At 41.2% G+C, this 21,119-nt stretch overlaps 1 protein-coding gene across 5 annotated transcripts in view; it reads right to left on the bottom strand.

Moving 5' to 3' along the window:
- Positions 1–492: 492 nt before the first annotated feature.
- TOP2A (DNA topoisomerase II alpha) overlaps positions 493–21,119 on the bottom strand; it is a 33,978-nt gene continuing 13,351 nt past the window's right edge. For 3 of the 5 annotated variants that reach the window (XM_051825664.2, XM_051825666.2, XM_051825662.2), the window contains exons 20-35: positions 19,712–19,860; positions 17,091–17,322; positions 16,781–16,915; positions 16,455–16,655; positions 16,136–16,331; positions 13,375–13,466; positions 13,107–13,271; positions 12,890–12,973; positions 11,309–11,491; positions 9,485–9,575; positions 4,767–4,919; positions 4,439–4,562; positions 4,282–4,325; positions 3,419–3,559; positions 2,084–2,283; positions 493–1,504 (exon numbers count right to left, since the gene is read on the bottom strand). In XM_051825664.2, coding sequence (XP_051681624.1) covers positions 1,376–1,504; positions 2,084–2,283; positions 3,419–3,559; positions 4,282–4,325; positions 4,439–4,562; positions 4,767–4,919; positions 9,485–9,575; positions 11,309–11,491; positions 12,890–12,973; positions 13,107–13,271; positions 13,375–13,466; positions 16,136–16,331; positions 16,455–16,655; positions 16,781–16,915; positions 17,091–17,322; positions 19,712–19,860 — 2,319 coding nt within the window. In that variant the 3' untranslated portion in view covers positions 493–1,375. The remainder of the gene's footprint in view (positions 1,505–2,083; positions 2,284–3,418; positions 3,560–4,281; positions 4,326–4,438; positions 4,563–4,766; positions 4,920–9,484; positions 9,576–11,308; positions 11,492–12,889; positions 12,974–13,106; positions 13,272–13,374; positions 13,467–16,135; positions 16,332–16,454; positions 16,656–16,780; positions 16,916–17,090; positions 17,323–19,711; positions 19,861–21,119) is intronic. The other 2 variants (XM_051825665.2, XM_051825663.2) reach the window with 1 other exon arrangement.

Here is a 21,119-nt window from a genome sequence, read left to right as displayed (position 1 = left end):
TCACTGTCCACTCTGCCTGTCAAAAACAAAAAACAAAAAACAAAAGCAAAAACAAAAAGAAAAAAAATGAAACAAAAAAAACTTGAGGGCTATATTTTAGAATAAGAAAAAGGGTAGGGGCTGGCACTGTGGTGTAGCAGGTGAAGCCGCCGCCCACAATGCCAGCATCCCATATGGGCGCCAATTTGAATCCCAGCTGCTCCACTTCCAATCCAGCTCTCTTCTGTGGCCTGGGATAGCAGTAGAAGATGGCCCAAGTCCTTGGGCCCCTGCACCTGTGTGGGAGACCTGAAAGAAGCTCCTGGCTTTGGATTGGCACAGCTCCGGTCGTTGAGGCAATTGGGGAGTGAATCAGTGGATGAAATACCTTTCTTTCTGTCTCTCTGCACCTCTGTTTCTCTATAACTGTGCCTTTCAAGTAAATAAATAAAATCTATATATATAAAAAAGAAAAAGGGTATAGTGTGTGTTTGAAATAAAAAAAGGGCAATGTGATGTTTAGAGCTAAAATTTATTAAAGTACAAAATTGCTGAAATTAAGCTAAATAGGAAAACATAGTAAATATTTACAAAAACATGGATAACATCACACAAGTCACACACATGAAACAGTGCAAAAAGGTCTGAAAGGCTTACACGTTGACACGTGGCGATTTCCTTCCTCATGGATGTAGCGCGCTCCTCTGAGCACAGCGTCAGTGTAATACACGAGGTCTTTGTTGCCGTACTCCTCTGGAATGCAGTGCGCCCTAGAAATGTGTTCTTTCAGAGGCAGCCAAAGGGGACAAGTCAGGAGCTGAGGCAGTCATACAACTGGCCTGGTTTTCTTCATCCTATTGACTGTGTTGAAGTTATACAGACATGACTACGATGTTTCTCTTTAACCTCTGATGATATTCAAAAGATACAAAGAATATGAGCAGTTTTTCATCATCTGAACAAAAATTCAGCACTTAAAAAGGCTGAACAGCATCTGGGTACCATAAAGTTCTATTTGATGGAAAATTACTTCTAAAGCTAAGATAAAACAAATAATCACAGTGTATCTCACAGTTGCTGAAAACAGGACAGGCAGGTGACACTTTAGTGAGAATGCTCCAGTTTTAGCTTAGTGAATGGTTAATAAATTACTTTATGCTCAAGTGATCACATAACTAACTCTAGAGTCCAGAACTTAAAATGAGACTTTAAAGACAAAAGAAAACGAACTCAAACATTGATAAAGTACAGAAGAAAATAATGTCCATGAGACAGTCACTATCTGGACAGTATTATAAGAAGCTAAAGCACCTGGGGAGGGAATTCAGAGCTTCGGTAACTTTAAAAGCAGTCTTGGGCTTGACAAGACCATTATTTAAAATAATCACCTCCCATTTTAAAACAGATCATCTTCATCTGACTCTTCAAGGTACTTTATAGGTTTCTTTGCCCTGCTGGATTTTGCCCGAGGAGCCACACTTGAGTCTAAGTCGAGAAGGAAGTCATCATTCTCCCCTTTGGATTTCTGAAAAAGAAAAGCTCAAGCAATGTGTACACTGCAAACCTGACAGCATAATTTCACTGTAAAAAATAGAGCAGCAGATTATAATTCAAGGAGTTTTCCATCTTCTACTAACTAGTAAGAAATAAATCAAAGGCTACCAATCCTCCCACTGACGAAATACGTGGTATATTTAACTTTATTACAACTACACATAGTAAAAACTAATGGATTGTGAAATTTAAATTTATTTCCTTAAAAATACACCAAATTACAGCTTGCATCTAGCACAGTGGGTGAGACAGCTGTGTCCCACCCTGAAGGGCCTGGTTTTGATTCCCTGCCCTGGTTTCTGACTCTGGCTTCTCACTAATACAGACCCTGGGAGTCAGTGGTGATGGCTCAAGTAATTGGGTTCCTGCCACCTGGACTTTGGCCCCAGGGCAGCCCCAGCCATTGTGGGCATTTGGGGAGTGAACTTAGGATGAGGGCTCTCTGTCTCTCAAAAACAAAACAAAACAAAATCACTATACCAAATTAAGAGCAAGAGGTTAGTTCATGTGTTTTAAAATGTGCACAGCACAAGGAATAACTAGGACTCACCTTGCTTGTGACTGCTTTGGAAACAATTTTCTCAAAATTAGAATCAGAATCGTCAGAAGTTGACGGCTTCCTTTTGCGCTGAGTCTTCGTTTTGGCAGGTTCAGGCTTTTGAGAGACATCAGAATTCAAGGCTGGATTCTTTTTGGTTCCTTTTGGTGCAGCCCTTTTTTTGGCACCAGTAGTGGAGGTGGAAGACTGACCTGTAGGTCAACAAGGCATTGGATCAGTGTGAGTCTTAGCTGAATTTTTCTCATTATGAACTTTCTTCAGCAACCTAATGACTGTGCACATTTAATATATGAAAAGACAATACTGCTGAAGATACATTACAAAATCAAAACAGAGGGGCCGGTCCAGTGGTGCAGTAGGTTAATCCTCCGCCTGCAGTGCAGGCATCCCACATAGGCGCCTGTTTGAGTCCTGGCTGCTCCACTTCCGATCCAGCTCTCTTCCATGGTCTGGGAAAGCAGTAGAAGACGGCCCAAATGATGGGGCCCCTGCACCCATGTGGGGGACCGGGAAGAAGCGCCTGGCTCCTGGCTTCGGATTGGCACAGCTCTAGCTGTTGTGGCCATTTGGGGAGTGAATCAACGGAAGGAAGATCTCTCTATCTCTCCCTCTCACTGTCTGTAACTCTACCTCTCAAATAAAATAAATAAAATCTTAAAAAAAAAAAAAAAAAAAGAAAATCAAAGTAGTATTAAGCATTCAATTTTTAAAAAATAAACTTAACATTTGCAACAGCGTATAAATTCTAACCCTGTCAGAAATGAATTGGATAATACCTGGCATTCTGAGAAACATGCTGATTTTAAACCTTTTGACTGTAATTTTTTTTTTTTTTTTTTGACAGGCAGAGTGGACAGTGAGAGAGAGAGACAGAGAGAGAAAGGTCTTCCTTTGCCGTTGGTTCACCCTCCAATGGCCGCCGCTGCAGCCGGCGCACCGCGCTGATCCTGGCAGGAGCCAGGAGCCAGGTGCTTTTCCTGGTCTCCCATGGGGTGCAGGGCCCAAGCACCTGGGCCATCCTCCACTGCACTCCCTGGCCATAGCAGAGAGCTGGCCTGGAAGAGGGGCAACCGGGACAGAATCCGGCGCCCCAACCGGGACTAGAACCCGGTGTGCCGGCGCCGCAAGGTGGAGGATTAGCCTATTGAGCCACGGCGCCGGCTTTTTTGACTGTAATTTTGATTATAAAGAGCTAAAAGAAATTGCTCCTGTTTGGAAAAGGTTCAGGTTTAACATCAGTCTCAGTTTTGAGGATGAAAACCTGAGACTGACTGTGAGAGCCGTGGTTAATCTCACTATTAACTCATGTTGAAGATTTAGACTTACTTTTCGCTGCTGTCTTCTTCACGGTCACATTCTTTTTAGTAACTGGGTTTACAGTTTCAGTTTCACCTGGGAAATCAGCAGCAGGAGGGCTTGAAGAAAGTGGTGCCTCATCCTTAGCATCATCAACTTCAAGGTCTGCTACTTCAAATGGAAAACAGTACGCATGAGCAACACAAGAAAAATCATTGAATGCTTTGTCCCTGCCATGAATTCCTGTATGAAACTGATTCTGTATGACTTTTCTAGCATATTTAAAACAGTACTTCTACAACTTTGTTCTAATTTCTGAGTACTTCATCAGTAAGAACAGATTTCATTTTTCCCATCTCTAGCGCTGGCCCCTATGCCCTATACCTTCAGAATCAGCACTCTGACATGGGATGTGCGTTTCCCAAACAGCTTAACCTGCTGTGCCACAAAAACCCACCCCACTATGATTACTTTTATCCTAGAAAACATGGAAACTTACTCACACACAAAACTAGATGTAATGAATAATCTCAATATAATGGCTAATAAGAAATCAAATGTAGGGGCTGGTGTTGTGGCAGATTGGGTAAAGCCACCACCTGCAATGCTAGCATCCCATATGGGTGCCAGTTTGCTTCCTAGCTACTTCACTTCTGATCCAGCTCTCTCTGTGCTTATGGCCTGGGAAAAGCAACAGAAGATGGCCCAAGTAATTGGACCCCTGCACCCACATGGGAGGCCTAGAAGAAGCTCCTGGCCCCTGGCTTCAGCCTGGCCCAGTCCTGACTGTTGCGGCCATCTGGAGAGTAAGCCAGCCAATGGAAGATCTCTGTCTCTGTCTCTAATTCTGTCTCAGTAAGCAGAAGTCTCACTATTTTCATTTAAATACATACCTGACATGGCACTTTTCTGTGGCTTCAGTTCTTTCTTAGTGGGTCTACAATAAAAAAAATAACATCCTGACAACCATTTCTAAATGTGTCAAACTACAAAAACTTGTCATGGACTGTTGAAAACAATGATGAAATCCACATTAGATCAGATACTTACTTTGGGGAAGTTTTGGTCTGAGGTGGACTAGCATATGATGGGACAAAATCGTCGTCTTGAGTTTTTTCATCAAAATCTGAGAAATCATCATCTGAATCCAAATCCACTGTGAATTTGGTTTTTGCTGTTAAAAATATACAATAAAAGAAACACTTAGTTCACAGATTGATAAGATATCCTGAATATTTAACTTCATTGTAGTCTCCTAAAAAAATGCTTCAGTTCTTCAGAACTTTACGGCATAGTAACTTCTGGGATTAAGCGCCCTGACATATACTGGCCATTCAAATCTCACAGCACACCAGCAATGCTCTTCAGTTTTCCTTACTTGCTGCTCTCCGTGGCTCTATTTCTCTTGGAGGGACATCAAAATTGCTTTCGTTACTGCTCATATCTGATTCTGAATCAGACCAGGGGTTTCTCTTCTTTGCTTTTTTTATTGGTTTAAATGGCAGTGTAGTTTGCTTCTTTGTCTTGGTACCTAGAGGGAAGATAGAAATTAATCACCTTTATATATTCTTTGACTCACTTCTCCATACAACACCCATTGATCCTTCAAATAATTATTGAGCAGTGGTAATACAATGGTGAACAGAAACTGACACAGTCCCTGTTCTTGTGAAATGAAAAGCTTTTCGTTTAATCTCATAAACAATGTGCTTATGTGGACGAGGCTTCTTTAAGAAAGATGTTTGAGATCTGAATGTTAGGTAGGAGTTGACTAGCTGAAGGGAGGAAGAGATAACTTGTACAGAGACCCTCCGGGGAAACAGTGCACTGAGAAAACTGAAAGTCCACAACTAGAAAGCAGAAATCGGGGGAGAGTGGTGGTGGAGGATTTTGTGTTAAACGGAGAACCAATATGACCGACCAGGTTTGCATTTTTAACAGTTTTCTCAGGTTGTAGTTTGGAGACTATGCAGAGTCAAGAATATAGAACCAGTGGGAGGCTATTGCTAAAGTCAAAGCAAGGGAGATACTGCAAAGGGAAAAGAATGCCTAGGACCAGACCTTGATGGGCCTTTAAACTGAGTATGAAGTTTCAAGTTACTAAGTCATGGTCATTCTGTTCCCCAAACATCTTACACTCATCCTTTGCTTTTTATTTCCCTCATCTTGGCCCACAGAGATAACAAGGGCAGTCTTACTGGCCTGATACAGTCTTCTTCATGGTCTCAGAAGGGAATTTTCCTTCAATACATCTGTGTCATGTTTCCCAGTTGAATATAGTCTTTTTAGTTGTTTCCCTGCAACAGTCTGGTGTTTATTCATTTCCTACTGTTTTTTTTCCCTGTGTATATTATGTGCTCATTTTCCTTCTTCCAATCTGGAATACTTAAGTCCTGATCAATCTTCAAGACTCTAACTCAAGTTTTATCTCTTTCATAAAGGCTTTGTAATGTACATGGGTCCATAGTGATCTCAACCTTTCTCTAAATCCCTACAATGGCTAGTATGAGGAACTTCAAAATTTGTGGGAAAGATAAACTTATTTTGGTACAAAAGTTTGAATTCCATGCATATAAGTATATACTGCTTAACTTTCTTTAAGATTTGTTTATTTGAAAGGCAGAATAATAGAGAGAGAAAAACTCTTGTATCCCCTGTTTTACATGCCAAATACCTGCTCAACAGCTAGGGCTAGGCCAGGCTGAAGTCAATAGCCAGGAAGTCCATCCAGGTCTCCCATGTGGGCAGAGGAACCCAAGTACTTGGGCCACCATCTACTGCCTCCAGCTGCATTAGCAGGAAGCTGTATTGATAGTGCAGAGTAGCTGGGGCTTGAACCAGGCATTCCAATATGTGATGTGTGGGTGTTAAACCTGTTGCACCACAGGGCCTGCCCCTAACTTTCTTTCTTGATAAACCTGTTGGTAAATATCATGCTCTTGTATTTCTTGTGCCTCATCACTATGTGATACATTGATTGGAAATGAATGCTCAAAGTACTTTACTCATTGATCATTTATACTAAATACCAGCTAGGTCTAAAATTAAATGTGTGCTGTTATAAGGCCAGTATATAATGTTGTAGAAAATGGTACCCACAAAATACTTTTATTACTTTTTAAACATATTAAGATGTTTCCATCTGTTTTTTATATTGCTTTTGTCCATAGATCTAGCATATGTTTGATAGCTAATTCTATCAAAAGCAGATACTCAAGGATAGATATACAGATAAATCCATGGAATAGAATTGAGAGTCTAAATAAATCTTCACATTTGTAGTTAAGTTCACTTTTTTTTTTTTTTTTTAAACAGGCAGAGTGAACAGTGAGAGAGAGAGAGAGACAGAGAGAAAGGTCTTCCTTCCTTTGCCATTGGTTCACCTTTCAATGGCCGCCGTGGCTGGCGCACCGTGCTGATCCAAAGGCAGGAGCCAGGTACTTCTCCTGGTCTCCCATGGGGTGCAGGACCCAAGCACCTGGGCCATCCTCCACTGCACTCCTGGGCCGCAGCAGAGAGCTGGCCTGGAAGAGGGGCAACCGAGACAGAATCCGGCGCCCTGACTGGGACTAGAACCCGGTATGCCAGCGCCGCTAGGCGGAGGATTAGCCTAGTGAGCCGCAGCGCCGGCCTGTTCACTTTTGACAAAGGTGAAGATAATTCAATGGATAAAGAAATCTTTTTATGTGGTACTATCTTAGATGGATATCTACATGCAAAAGAATAAATGTGAATCCCTTATATCATATAAAAAAACTAATTCAAAGTGGATCACATACCTTAAGAAAACACAGGAGCAAAAGATTATGACACCAAAAGCATGAGCAACAACAACAACAAAAAACAGGCAAATTGGACTTTAACAAAAAAATATTTCCAAATCATACCTGGTATCTAGAATGTAGCTCTTACAACTCAACAAGAAAAACAAGACAAATAACCCAATTAAAGGATCTGAGTAAATATTTCCGCAAAAAGATAAGCAAATAAACATTTTCAAAATCATCAGCAATTATGGGAATGCAAATCCAAACCATACTTTCCACCCACTAGAATGACTAAGATCAAAGAGAAAGATGACCACAAGTGCTGGTGAGGACAGGAAGGAACTGGAAAGTCAGATACTGCTGGGGGAATGTGAAATGGCACAGCTGCTCTGGGAAACAGTCCATCCAACAGTTCCTCAAAAGTCCAAACAGAATAATCATGTAATTCAAAAATTCTAAGTATCTACCCAAAGAAAACAGAAATCCACACATATACCTGTATATGAATATTCAAAGTATCATTACTCGCAGTAGCCAGAAAAGTGGAAGCAACCCAAATACCCATTAACTGATGGACAGATAAGTAATTAATGTTGATGACCTCTAATCTGCAAATTTGAAATTTAGGGACCAGCATCATGGCACAGTGGATTAAGCTGCAACCTCCAGTGCTGAATCCCATGTTGGGGTCCCGGCTGTTCTGCTTCTGATCCAGCTTCCTGCTAACATGCCTGGGAAAGCAGTGGAGGATGGTCCATATTTGGACCCCTGTACCCTCATGGGAGACCTGGATGGAGTCCTTGGATCTTGGCTTTGGCTTGGCTCAGCCATAGCTATTTGGGAAGTGAACCAACAAATAACAGATGGAAGATCTTTCTGTCTCTGCCTCTTTCTGATACCCTTTCAAATAAATAAATCTTTTTTAAAAAATTGAAATTTAAAATGCTTGAGAATCTGAAGGTTTCTGAACACACTCAAAAATTTCAGGTTTCTAGGACTAGGTGTTTCTTTAGCCAAGCAGTTAAGATGCCCACATACTGTAACAGAATATGTGGGTTCTAATCCTGGCTGCAACTCCTAACTCTAGCTTCTTGCCAGTCAGTATAGCCTGAGAGGCAATGGTGATGGTTCACGTAAACTCTGCCAGGCACATGGGAGGCCTTTGAATTTCTGGCTCCCGGCTTTGGTCCTGGCCCTTGCAGGCATTTGGGTAGTATTTATCTGTCTAATTCTCCTACTGTCTCTCAGACCTCTCTCTCTCTACTTCTGCCTCTCTGTAAGTCTGCCTTTCCAACAAATAAATAAATCTTTAAAACACAAACACACACACACACTTCTAATAAAAAAAGTAAAATATTGGTCAAAAAAGGGTAGGAAAAACCTAAAAAAATTAGGTTTTGGAGCATTTCAGATAATAGATACTTAAGCAAAAAAACCTGCAAATATTCCAAAATATGAAAAACTCTGGAATATGAAATACCTCTAGTCCCAAATGTTGCCAGATACTATTTGGCAATCAAAAAAGAAAGAATGGTAGGCTTTAGGCCACTGTGGACCCAGGGAGGTAGTGGCGATAGTGCAGACAGGTACTTCTTGTCACCTAGTGGGAGACTGAGACGGAGTTCTCAGCTCCTAACAGCAGCCCTGGGTAGTGATGGAGTCAACTAATGAACGGGAGCTCTCTCTCTGTACCTTAAAAAACAAAACTAAACAAAAAAACTGATATATGTTAACACATGGATGACCCTTGTAAACTTGTCAACTGAGTGAAGTCAGTCACAAAAGACCACGTATCATCTGATTTTGTTTCTAGAAAACATCCAGAATAGGTATATCTAGAGTCAGATTTTTTTTTAATGGTTGCTTAGTGGGAGAGGGTGTTTTGGGAAATAATGAGTACTGTTAATGGATACAGTGCTTCTTTTTAGGGTAATAAGTTGTTATGAAATTCTTTGGCTCTGCTAAAAAAAAGTGAGTGGTACACCTAAAATGGGTGAAATTGGTATGTGAATCTTTCTTCTCAAAGATTTATATACTAGAATCTTGAAATTGGCCAGTAAGTGGCATATCATTGTTTTCTTAGATTCCCAACTAAGGAATTCAAATTACAATGTTAAACTATTTCATTCCAAAATGATCTCTTCTAATATGAATCAAATCCAAAGGTCAATATATAAGGAAAATTCAAGTATACGTCAGACATAGCTTTCCTTCAAGTTAGTAATTCAACTCAACAAAAGCATTTTGAACATTTATGTGCATTTACTAGACAACAAACACAATTTAATCTTAACTTTATACCATTTTCCCTAAATGTTATTTATTATACCTGGTTCTCTTTTCTGTTTCTTCTCTAATCTTTGTTTTAAGTCTTCTAGTTCTGTACCATCTTCCTTAGGGCTTCCTTCAGTATTTTCACTCTAAGATAGTAAAAACCAGTTAAGTTCTGTCACCTTATTATTTAGAATACTATATATCAAATACATATATATATATATTTGCAGAGGAGCTTCACATAGGTCCATGGAAATTTTGCAATATTTTTTTAAAAGACTTTATTTTTATTTTTTGAAAGGCAGAGTTACAGAGAGGCAGAGGCAGAGAGAGAGAGAGAGCTTTGCCATCTGCTGGTTCACTCCCCAAATGGCCATAACGGCTGGAGCTGTGCCGATCTGAACCCAGGAGCTAGGAGCTTCTTCTGTGTCTCCCACGAGGGTGCAGGGGCCCAAAGACTTGGGCCATCTTCTACTGCTTTCCCAGGCCATAGCAGGAAGCTGGATCGGAAGTAGAGCAGCTGGGACTCAAACTGGCATCCATATGGGATGCCAGCACTTCAGGCAGTGGCTTTACCTGCTATGCCACAGTACTGGCCCCTGATTTGCAATATTTTAAATTCCATTTTCTAGTTTTTGGAGCTCCTTTATTTGACCAAAGGCTATTGTTTACCTTGGGTTTTGGTTAAAAGCTCTGAATAAATGTATAGGTGTGAGTTTTTCATGATTCTTAAACATGAAAATAAAAGCAATCATGGGGCAGTGTTTTGTTTAAGATGCTGCTTGGGACACCTTGATTGCATATTGGGAGTGCCTGGTTTGAGTCCTAGCTCCTCCACTTTTGATCCAGCTTCCTGCTAATTAATGTGTACCTTGGGAGGTAGCAAGTGATGGCTCAAGTAGTTGGGTTCCTGTCCACCCATGTGGGAGACTTGAGTTTTGGACTCCCAGCTTCTGGCTTGGCCCCAGCCATTGTGGGCATTTGGGGAGTGAACCAATGGATGGAAGATCTCTGTCTCTGTCTCTCCTTATCTTTCAAATAAATTAAAAATAAAATACAGGGGACCAGTGTTGTGGTGCAAGGAGTTAAACTGCTTACTTGGGACGCTGGTATGCCATGTGAACTGCTTCCAATCCAGTTCCTAGGTAACGTGCCTGGGAAGGCAGTGGAAGATGGCCCAAGTATTCATTCCCTACCACATGTGGGAGACCTGGATGGAGTTCCAGGCTCCTGACTTATGGCCATCTGGGGAGTGAACCAACCGATGGAATCTCTCTCTCTTTCTCTCTGTAACTTTGCCTTTCAAATAAACAAATCAATCTTTAAAAAAAAAAAAAAAAGAAACAAAAACAGTTGGGGGGCCAGTGCTGTGGTGTATTGGGTAAAGCCACCACTGCAGTGCTGGCATTCCATATGGGTGCCGGTTTGAGTCCAGCTGCTCCACTTCTGATCCAGCTCTCTGCGATGGCCTGGGAAAGCAATAGAAGATGGCCCAAGTGCTTGGGCCCCTGCACCCATGTGGGAGACCTGGAAGAAGATCCTGGCTCCTGGCTTCGGATCGACGAAGCTCCAGCCGTTGAAGCCAACTGGGGAGTGAACCTGCGGATGGAAGACCTCTCTCTCTCTGCCTCTCCTTTTCTCTCTGTGTAACTCTGACTCTCAAATAAATAAATAAATAAACAAATTAAACACACACACACACACACACACACACACAGAGTTGGTTCTTATAAACAACAACCAGGCACAATAAGAAAGGAAAGTTATGGTTTAGATGTATAGTAAATTCTAAACGATGGGGGTTAGAAATTTAATAATATAATTTGTTCAACTTTAAGCAAAAATATACTTAGTTTATATTTAACATTCAAGAGTTTACCTTAATTTTCCTTTTGATTTTCTTTTCTGCTTCTGCCTTCATCTCCGTGGTCACTCGAGGAATGACTCTTTTTCCCCGTGGAGAAGGCAAAACTTCAGCCATTTGTGTTTTTTTCCCTTTTGCTTTCCCCCCTTTCCCAGGAAGTCCTACTTGCTCATCTTGTTTTTCCTTGGCTTCAACAGCCTACCAAAGGGATATAAGTAAGATTATAAGCTAAGACATCACAATTATCTAAAAGGTATCAGGTTATACTGATTTCAATTTGTTGTATCTTTTTTTTTTTTTTTTTTTTTTTTTTTGACAGGCAGAGTGGACAGTGAGAGAGAGAGAGACAGAGAGAAAGGTCTTCCTTTGCTGTTGGTTCACCTTCCAACGGCTGCTGCGGCCGGCACACCGCGCTGATCTGAAGGCAGGAGCCAGGTGCTTCTCCTGGTCTCCCATGGGGTGCAGGGCCCAAGCACCTGGGCCATCCTCCACTGCACTCCTGGGCCACAGCAGAGAGCTGGCCTGGAAGAGGGGCAACCGGGACAGAATCCGGTGCCCCGACCAGGACTAGAACCTGGGGTGCTGGCGCCGCTAGGCGGAGGATTAACCTACAGAGCCACGGCGCCGGCCTCAATTTGTTATATCTTAAGATAAATTTGTGGTAATCTGTTTAACAACTAAGAATAACATCAAGCACAGTGGAGATAAGAAGCAGGCATTCAGCCCGGTGGTAAAGAGCCCACGCCCCACACCACGCATGCCTAGGTTTGGTTCCTGACTGCAGCTTGCTGCTAGTGCAGAAAGGCCTGCTGATGGCTCAGCTAGTTGGATCCCTGCCACCTGTGTGGGAGAGCTGGGCTGTGCTTCCAGTTCTTGGCTCCAGCCTGGCCCAACCCTAGCCCTTGTAGGCATTTGGGGAATGAACCAGAGAACAGGGTAACTCTCTCTATACCAAAAAACCCATACCACAGTAGTAAAGATATGATTAATGGTCACTTTGAAAAGTGTAGGGACAGATTGGATTATTTTCCTGATTCTGCCACTCAACCTTTCTGAGGGTAAAAGGGGGAAACTGAGTTAAGGATAGAACATATACATGTATCTGTAAATGCAAATATAAGAAAGGATGTGATATCAGTAATATGCACTTATCCAGTCCACTGACTACAATGATTTGGTTATTTACACTAAAGCTTATGCATAAACATGTGCATTAAGTTTATAAAACTGTAGCAAAGGATCTTATGAGGCTGTCTACCTGGTGAGCCCAGAAGACGAGCTGGCCTTGTCCTCACGCTGACCAGGAGGCCGCAGCTTGTCCCCACGTTCCTGCTGTCTTGCTCTTCTTAGCTGCAGCAGATCCTTCCCTTTATCAAAAACCAACTCCGTCCTTTCCTCTCTCTGTCTAAAAACCGGGTTCCCAGCACATTGACTTTATTTAATAATTTGTTCTCTTATATATTATTTATAATGTGTCCTTATATCCTTTATATTCTTTCTATTGCTAACTGTGTAACTTCTTGTTAAGGGAGTATATTATTAGACTACATGATTTCATTAATAAACATTTTAACATGGGCATTATAAACCACATACCTCCAGTTCTTCAATAAAAGCAGCCAGGTCTTCTTTCCACAAATCTGATGGGCCCTTTCTCTTTAATGTTTCCAGCTCTTGCTCCTTTATAAATAATCAGGAAACTGAGTTAATATATATGTACAAAAATAGATTTTCATGCAGCACACAAGCTTTAGTCTTAATATTAGAGCAAAATTAAGTAATATGCAACATCCATGTCCTATCAACAACTTACTTTTTCGTTTCTTTGTCTGCACAGCTCATCTTTCTTTTCCTTGGTTAGATACCAAAGGGGCATATCAAGCAGGTAGTTGAAGGTTGGCCCAGAATCTGTTACAGAGTCACTTTTTTCAGTTTCCTTTTCAGTGTCACTCTCTTCATTTTCTTCTTCATCTGGGACCTAAAGTATGAATCAAAAGGTAGGTTTAATAAGAAAGGTAAAACATAAACATTATACAAAGTCTTTAATGATATATGAAACCAAGTGCTAAGCAAGAAAGTACCTTTTGCTGGGCTTCTTTCCAGGCCTTCACAGGATCCGAATCATATCCTCTCTGAATCAGAACTTTAATTAATTCTTTCTTAGGCTTATTTTCTATTAAAATATAAACAAAGATAATGAAAAAAAAGTTTTTCCATGACAGCGGAAGATAATGGTTTTCAGCAATATTTCAGAAAACAGACAAGATTTCACTACGTTGGCTGGCGCCATGGCATAGTAGGTTAAATCTCTGCCTGCAGTGTCGGCATCCCACATGGGTGCCGGTTCAAGTCCCAGCTGCTCTACTTCAGATCCAGCTCCCTGCTAATGGCCTGGGAAAGCAGTAGAAGATGGCCCAAGTGCTTGGGTCCCTGCCACCTACGTGGAAGACCCAAATGAAGCTCTTGGCTCCTGGCTTCTGATCAGATCAGATCAGCTCAGCTCTAGCTGTTGTGGCCATTTGGGGAGTGAACCAGCAGATGGAAGACCTCTCTGTCTGTAACTCTGCATCTCAAATACGTAAATCTTAAAAAAATTTTTTTTACTACACTAAGCCAAAAGAGTAAAACTGGAAATTAAGCTATATTGTCTTGTATATATTTGCATATCCTGATATAATAGACAAGTCTTCCTAATTCATTGACAAATGGAAATTACCACAAGGGGGCAGTCAAATCACATGAGGTCAAGTTCTAATAACTTGTAAGATCAGAAGAGAACAAAACCTCTATTTCTGATAAGACTCTATCTCAATTATACCCTTTGGTTTTTATTTTAAAACTTGACCAGGCAAGTTTTAGTACCACCCAACCAAATGCTGATTTCTCTTAACCATGGTTCTCCAGGATGTATTTGCTCCTTTTTTCTGTAATACTTCTCTTTCAATGTCTTCTGTAGTCTATTTATTACACTTGAAGGTATACTGGGAGTTACCAGCTAGAGTATGAGTTTTGGAGTACCACCTTTTGTTAGTTAATTTGACATAGATTACAACTTTAGGCCCTCTAATATTCACTTATCAGGAAGACTGGACAGTTGCTAGTATTTCCTGAATTCCAGTCACTGAGTATAAACTTTTTTCTTCAAATCATATTCAGTATTACTCACTTTAGCCATGCCTTAAGCAATAACATCTGTGAAATAAGAGGGCTATAATGCCAGTGTGATTTCTTTAATTATACATGAAAATGAACATATAACTATTAAATATTTTTATTTACCATCATAAAATTAGCCTTTGATGATCAGTCACTTGTGTTAGTATATTTTGAGACTTGCTTGTTGAGACTGTTTTCTTCCTGGTCACTTAAACCCTGACTTTGTTGTTTCTAAATTTTTAAGGCCTTAAAATTTTTAAAATTTGCTTGCATTTATTTGAAAGGCAGAGACGCAGAAATGAAGTGGTTCCCTTCCTAAATGTCCACAACAGCCAGGGCTGGGCCACACTGAAGCCAGGAGCCAAGAAACTCATTCTAGATCTCCCATGTGGGCAGCAGACACCTGAGTACTTGAGCCATCACCAACTGCTTCCCAGGGTGAACATCAGCAGGAAGCTGGAATGGAGAGCTGGAGCTAGGACTTGAACCCAGGTACTCCAGTGTGGGATGTGAGTGTCCCAAGTGGTGTCTTCACTACAGAGTCAAATGCCCTCCCCGGCCGGCGCCGCACTCACTTGGCTAATCCTCCACCGGTTGCTCCTCTTCCAGTCCAGCTCTCTGCTATGGCCCGGGAAGGCAGTGGAGGATGGCCCAAGTCCTTGGGCCCTGCACCCTCATGGGAGACCAGGAGGAAGCACCTGGCTCCTGGTTTCGGATTGGCGCAGCGCGCTGGCCGTAGCAGCCATCTGGGGGGTGAATCAACGGAAGGAAGACCTTTGTCTGTCTCTCTCACTGTCTTAACTCTGCCTGTCAAAAAAAAAAAAAAAAAAAAAAAAAAGGCAAGCCCTCCCCTAGACTTTCATTTCCTTCCTTCCTTCCTTCCTTTCTTTCTTTCTTTCTTTCTTTCTTTCTTTCTTTCTTTTTTTTTTTTTTTTTTGACAGGCAGAGTGGACAGGGAGAGAGAGAGAGAGACAGAGAGAAAAGAAAGGTCTTCCTTTGCCATTGGTTCACCCTCCAATGGCCACTGCAGCCGGTGCACTGCGGCAGGCGCACCACACTGATCCGAAGGCAGGAGCCAGGTGCTTCTGGTCTCCCATGGGGTGCAGGGCCCAAATACCTGGGCCAACCTCCACTGCACTCCCGGGCCACAGCAGAGAGCTGGCCTGGAAGAGGGGCAACTGGGACAGAATCTGGTGCCCCGACCGGGACTAGAAGCCGGTGTGCCGGCGCCGCAGGGCGGAGGATTAGCCTAGTGAGCCGTGGCACCAGCCTAGACTTTCTTTAAACAAACAAAACTAACCTCAAGACTTGACTCTTAATAGTTTTGGTTACATAATATACTTATAATGTAAGCCATTTGTAAGTTCCTTCCTGATTTCTTTTTTCTATAGACATTATCTCTTCTTTTGATCATCCAATTTACACAAGATAAACTAGCTCCTTATTCTCTTCCTGTCTAAATGTCAACTAAGTTTTGATTTTGCAAGATGCTTAATCTAGGAAAAGCTTGTTCTTTGAAACTGTAAATGCCTATTCAGGTATTTAAAAGAAATGCTTGTATAAGTAACCAGGTGAACCAAATGGATTTTGCCCTCCCTTTATCAATGTTACTTTCACCAAAAATATTTAAAGAAAGTTAGCATAACCACAGTTTTAGTAGAGGCAGTCATTGTTCCAAAAACATACCAATGATTATTTTGCCATCTATTTTCTCTAGGATAAAACGAGCCTGATTGTTCAGTTTAGCAGATTCAGCACCAAGCATTCCTAGAAGCCACTCTTTTCTTAAGCCATAATATTTAAGCCGGAGTTCAAAGAAGTCTTTTAGAATATCCAAGACTGTGTCATATTTCTTTAAACAGCCTACATGGTCAAAAAGCACCTGAAAAAGGAAAAGCCAAGAATAAACTGGATAAACTATATAGAAGTAGCCTAAGATATCCTTTTAAAATTGACATTAGTCTTCAGTATAAATTGAACCATATATCTCTCTCACAAGACATACCATAGAGTTGCAGGTGAGACTGGTTTGGAGTTTGAAGACTTTGTGTAACCCAACTCTTTCTGCCTCTGCCAGTTTTTCTTCAGTCATCTTCACAACAAACTTCACAGTGGTATCTGTGTGGTATTCCCTGTAGTCTGTTATGAGAGGGGGTGTCTTCTCGGTGCCATTCAACATGGGTTCTAGAACTTGTTCTTTATATGTCTAAAGAAAGAATTAAGCCTACTGTAAGTTTCTAAAACATAGGCTCCTGAATACTCAACAGTAACAGGACAAAAAGTGTTTCTCCTGTTCTCAAAACTAAAACCAAAATCCAAATCATTACTCACCTGGGTCCACGTTCTGACGGGAAGCTCCGAGATTTCAATGGTTGTGGAATTAAGAATAGCTACTTCACCATTAATAACATACTGATTTGGAGCCAGCTCTTCAATAGTACCCTTGAAGTTCTTGTAACTTGGAAGCTAAAATGGCATTTTAAAAAATAACATGTTTTCTAAATATGATATCAAAGACAGAAATCACAGTGAACAATAAAAGTGTAAGGTATGAAGTAAATTCTGTCTCCTCTTTAATCAGATAGTCTACACAATTGAAGCCCGAGGAAAACTAAGGCTCCTTACAACACAGAATACTTACCATTGGCAATGGTTCTTCTCCATCCATCAAACGTCTGATGTTATTCACAATTTCACGAACATCAAAGTTGGGGATTTTGCAGGACCACCCAGTACCAATTCCTTCAGCACCATTTATCAGCACCATGGGTATAATAGGAATGTACCATTCAGGCTCAACTCGTTGGTTGTCATCATATAAGAATCTTAATGTGTGATCATCTTTTGGTGGAAATAATAGCCGAGCCAAAGGGCTAAAGAAAACAAAGACTGTTATATTACAAGACACTGGCTATGAAGGAAGAGCTTTCTCTCTGTCTCTCTCTCTCTCTCTCTGTCTAACTCTGTCAAAAAAAAAAAAAAAAAAAAAAGACACTGACTGTGACACTTTCATGGAAAGGACACGTTATCTCATACTTATTTATGAAAATTACCTTGGCTCTGCTTGCTGACTAATATTCATTTAACAGGATTTACTGAGTACTTTCTATATGCCAAGTATTGGGACTCAAAGTCTCAGCTCGCAAGGAGCTCACATTCTAGTATAGGGAGAGAGAAAATGAACACACATTTTGTCAGGTGGTGTGGAACTGCCAAGGGAAAAAACTGAAGTAGAAAGTATGATTAAAGGAGTACTCAGGGAAGGTAAACTCTTTTTGAAAGGATACCATTTGAACATAGAGAAGAAACTGAAAGTGAGCTGAGCCAGGTGGATATCTGGGGAAGGTGCTGTAGGCAGAGACAGTTAAGTAAAAGGCCTTGAAGAAGGCATGTGTGGCGCATGTTTGAGGACAGGCAGAGGCTAGTATCGTTGAAATAGAGATGGTATGAGAAAGGATCAGAAGATATGGGGAGGGGTCCGTGTAGCGTAGCGGGTTAAGCTGCTGCCTGCTATGCCACCATCCCATATGAGTTGCAGGTTGCTCTACTTCCAATCCAGTTCCTTGCTAATGTGTCTGAGAAAACAGAGGAAGATGGCCAAGAGCATGGGCTCCTGTGACCCATATGGGAGATTTGGATGAAGTTCCTGGCTCTTGGCTTTGCTTGGCCTGGCCCAGCCATCATCACTGTGGCCATTTGGGGAATGAACCAACAGATGGAAGACCTCTTTCTCTGTAACTCTGCCTTTCATATAAATAAAATCTATATTTTTAATATTTATTTTATTTATTTGAAAGAGTTACAGAGAGAGGTAGAGATAGAGAGATCTTCCATCTGCTGGCTCATTCCCCAGAGGGCCACAGCGGCCAGAACTGCGCCAATCTGAAGCCAGGAGCCAGGAACCTCCTCCAGGTCTTCCACACGGGTGGCAGGGGCCCAAGGACTGGGCCATCTTCTACTGGTTTCCCAGGCCATAGCAGAGGGCTAGATCTGAAGAGGAGAAGCTGGAACTAGAATTGGCACCCATATGGGATGCCGGCGCTTCAGGCCAGTGCTTTAATCCACTCCGCCACAGCATCAGCCCCAATAAATAAAATTTTTAAAAGCATATTTAAAAAAAAGATCAACTATAGGATAAAAAAAATACATATGGGGAATTGGGGCACAGAGCTCAGGTCTAATTAGCTAAATAATCTTTAGATTTTGCTGTGAACAGCTGAAAGGCTCTGAACTATAGTGGCTTGTTTTTTTAAAAAAATAATTTGCTGTAAGAAAGACTGACAGGTTAAATTACACATTTCAATGCAGATACTATGGAGTTTGCTGATAAATTGGATGCAAGTGTTGGGAGAAAGAATCAAAGTTACAAATACAATAGTTTATAGTTCAGGACACAGATTTGAATATATGAGACTGGATGGGCGATCATTTGAGAAGTGAGTATAGACAGTGAAGAGATCTGATGACGGAGCCTTAGGGCAGGGCAATATCTAGAGGTTGGTAAGATAAAACAGACCCAGTAAGGAAGACTAATAAGGAAGAGAAGAATTATCTATTGTCATAGAGACCAAATAAAGAAGAGTTTTAAGAAAGATGGGAGTGATTAATAACTATGTTGAATGCCACCAAAATGTTGAATGAGAGCTAAAAACTACCTATTCATACTATACTTTCCACAGACTTATAAAGGAAGTAAATTTCAAAGTCATTTTGATTCAGACCCAAACTCTATACCAGAGTTTTATGACCCTTGTAATATTGACATTTTGGGCTGGATAATTCTTTATTTTTGTTTATTGGAAAGGTGGAGCGACAGAGACAGAGATAGAGGGAGAACTTCCATCTATTTCATTTTTCAAATTGCCACAACAGGCACAGCTGGGCCAGGCCAAGCCAGGAGACAGGAATTCATCCATGTCTTCCATATGGTGCAGTGACCCACATACTTGAGCCATCACCTGCTGCCGCCCAGGGTGTACATTAGCAGGAAGCTGGATTGGAAGGAGAGGTGGGACTTGACTCTAGGTACTCTGACATGGGATGTGAATGTCCCAGGTAGTGACTTAACTGCTACAGCACAACACCTGCTCCAGCTGGAGAACTCTTTGTGAGGCTATCCTGTGTATTATAAAATATTTATAATAGCGTCCCTAGCCTCTATTCACTAGATAACAGTATTTTCTAATTAATTTTTGTATTTTAGCCTCATATTGCTTCAAAACTAGAAATAGCAATCTACTATAAGTTTGAAAGTATACCCACCTAAGCATGGTGAAGATGTATCGAGGACTAGCAGAATCCTTGCCACCATGTAGCCTGGTACCAAACTGACCAATGGGCTGTAAGAGGTTCAGGTTATTGCTACCCACAAAATTCTGAGCCAAATTGATAATGGTCATCATTAGCGACATCTAGGGAGAAAAAGATTCATTAATATCACTTGTAGGCTCTTAATAACATACATCCATTATTATAACTAAGTTCCACTATAATTCTGTAAGGTTTTATGAAGTTTAGATGTTTCCCAGATAAACAGATGGCAGAAGTAGTACCTAAATTCAAGACTTTTGGTTCCAAGTTCAGGGCTCTGTCTATGGCCATACTACTCTGAACGCACCAATCTTGTCTGACCTCATAAGTTCAGGGCTCTTGCCTTCAACAATTTCTATCTATTAAGTTCTCTTAATTTTGAAGTTCCTCTCCCTTTATAAAAGTTTCTTAGCAAACTGAAAATTTCCACTTTTGTGTTAAAATAGTGCTCATTTCTATTCTAGCATGTATCATTTTATCCTACAATTATAAGTGTGTGTTGGCCATCTGGCTAAACTGTGATTCTACTTTGGAGGTAGAGAACATAGTTATCCTGTTGTATGCTGTGTAAAGTAGACACTCAACAAATGTTTATTGGGTGAATATTTACTGAGTCTTCACTACATTTTGATTTAAAGCAACAAGATAATCATTATATTTCCAGAAAATTAAAGGAAGCCTAATTTTCTAAAATTGTTTCATATAATAAATGCAAAAAAGCAATTCAATAACAAAATACAAAAAAAGAATAAAGGGAAATGTAGTCATAAGATTCAGATGTATATAAAGTTGCCCTTTCCAATTTCTAGGGACAAAGAAAATTAACAATTTGGCGTTAAACCTGCTAGACACTTTGCTGTAAGAATTCTTCGGCCTTGGGGGCTGGCATTGTGGTACAGCAGGTTAAGCTGCTGACTGTGATGACAGCATCCTATATAGCTATCAGTTCCTATCCAGGCTGCTGCACTTCCAATCCAGCTCCCTACTAATGCACCTGGGAAAGCAGCAGAAGATGGTGCAAATACTTGGGCCCCTGCACCCATGTGGGAGACCCAGATGAGTTTCAGGATTCTGGCTTCAGCCTGGCTTAGCCTGGGCCATTGTGGCCGTTTGGGGAGTGAATTACAGAATGGATGATCTCTCTCTCTGTGTAACTCTTTCTTTCAAATGAGTAAGTAAATATTTTTTTCTTAAAAAAGTGGGGAGGCAGTGCTGTGGTGCAGCAGGTTAAACCCCTGGCTTGCAGCACTGGCATCCCATATGGGTGCTGGTTCGAGTCCTGGTTGCTCTACTTCTGATCCTCTCTGCTATGGCCTGGGAAAGCAGTAGAAGATGGCCCAAGTGCTTGGGCCCCTGCACC

This window comes from Oryctolagus cuniculus, chromosome 17 (genome assembly GCF_964237555.1).
Source record: "Oryctolagus cuniculus chromosome 17, mOryCun1.1, whole genome shotgun sequence".
Lineage (NCBI taxonomy): Eukaryota > Metazoa > Chordata > Mammalia > Lagomorpha > Leporidae > Oryctolagus > Oryctolagus cuniculus.
The sequence above is the reverse complement of the archived record's forward strand: the minus strand, read 5'-3'. Positions and strand labels throughout refer to the sequence as shown.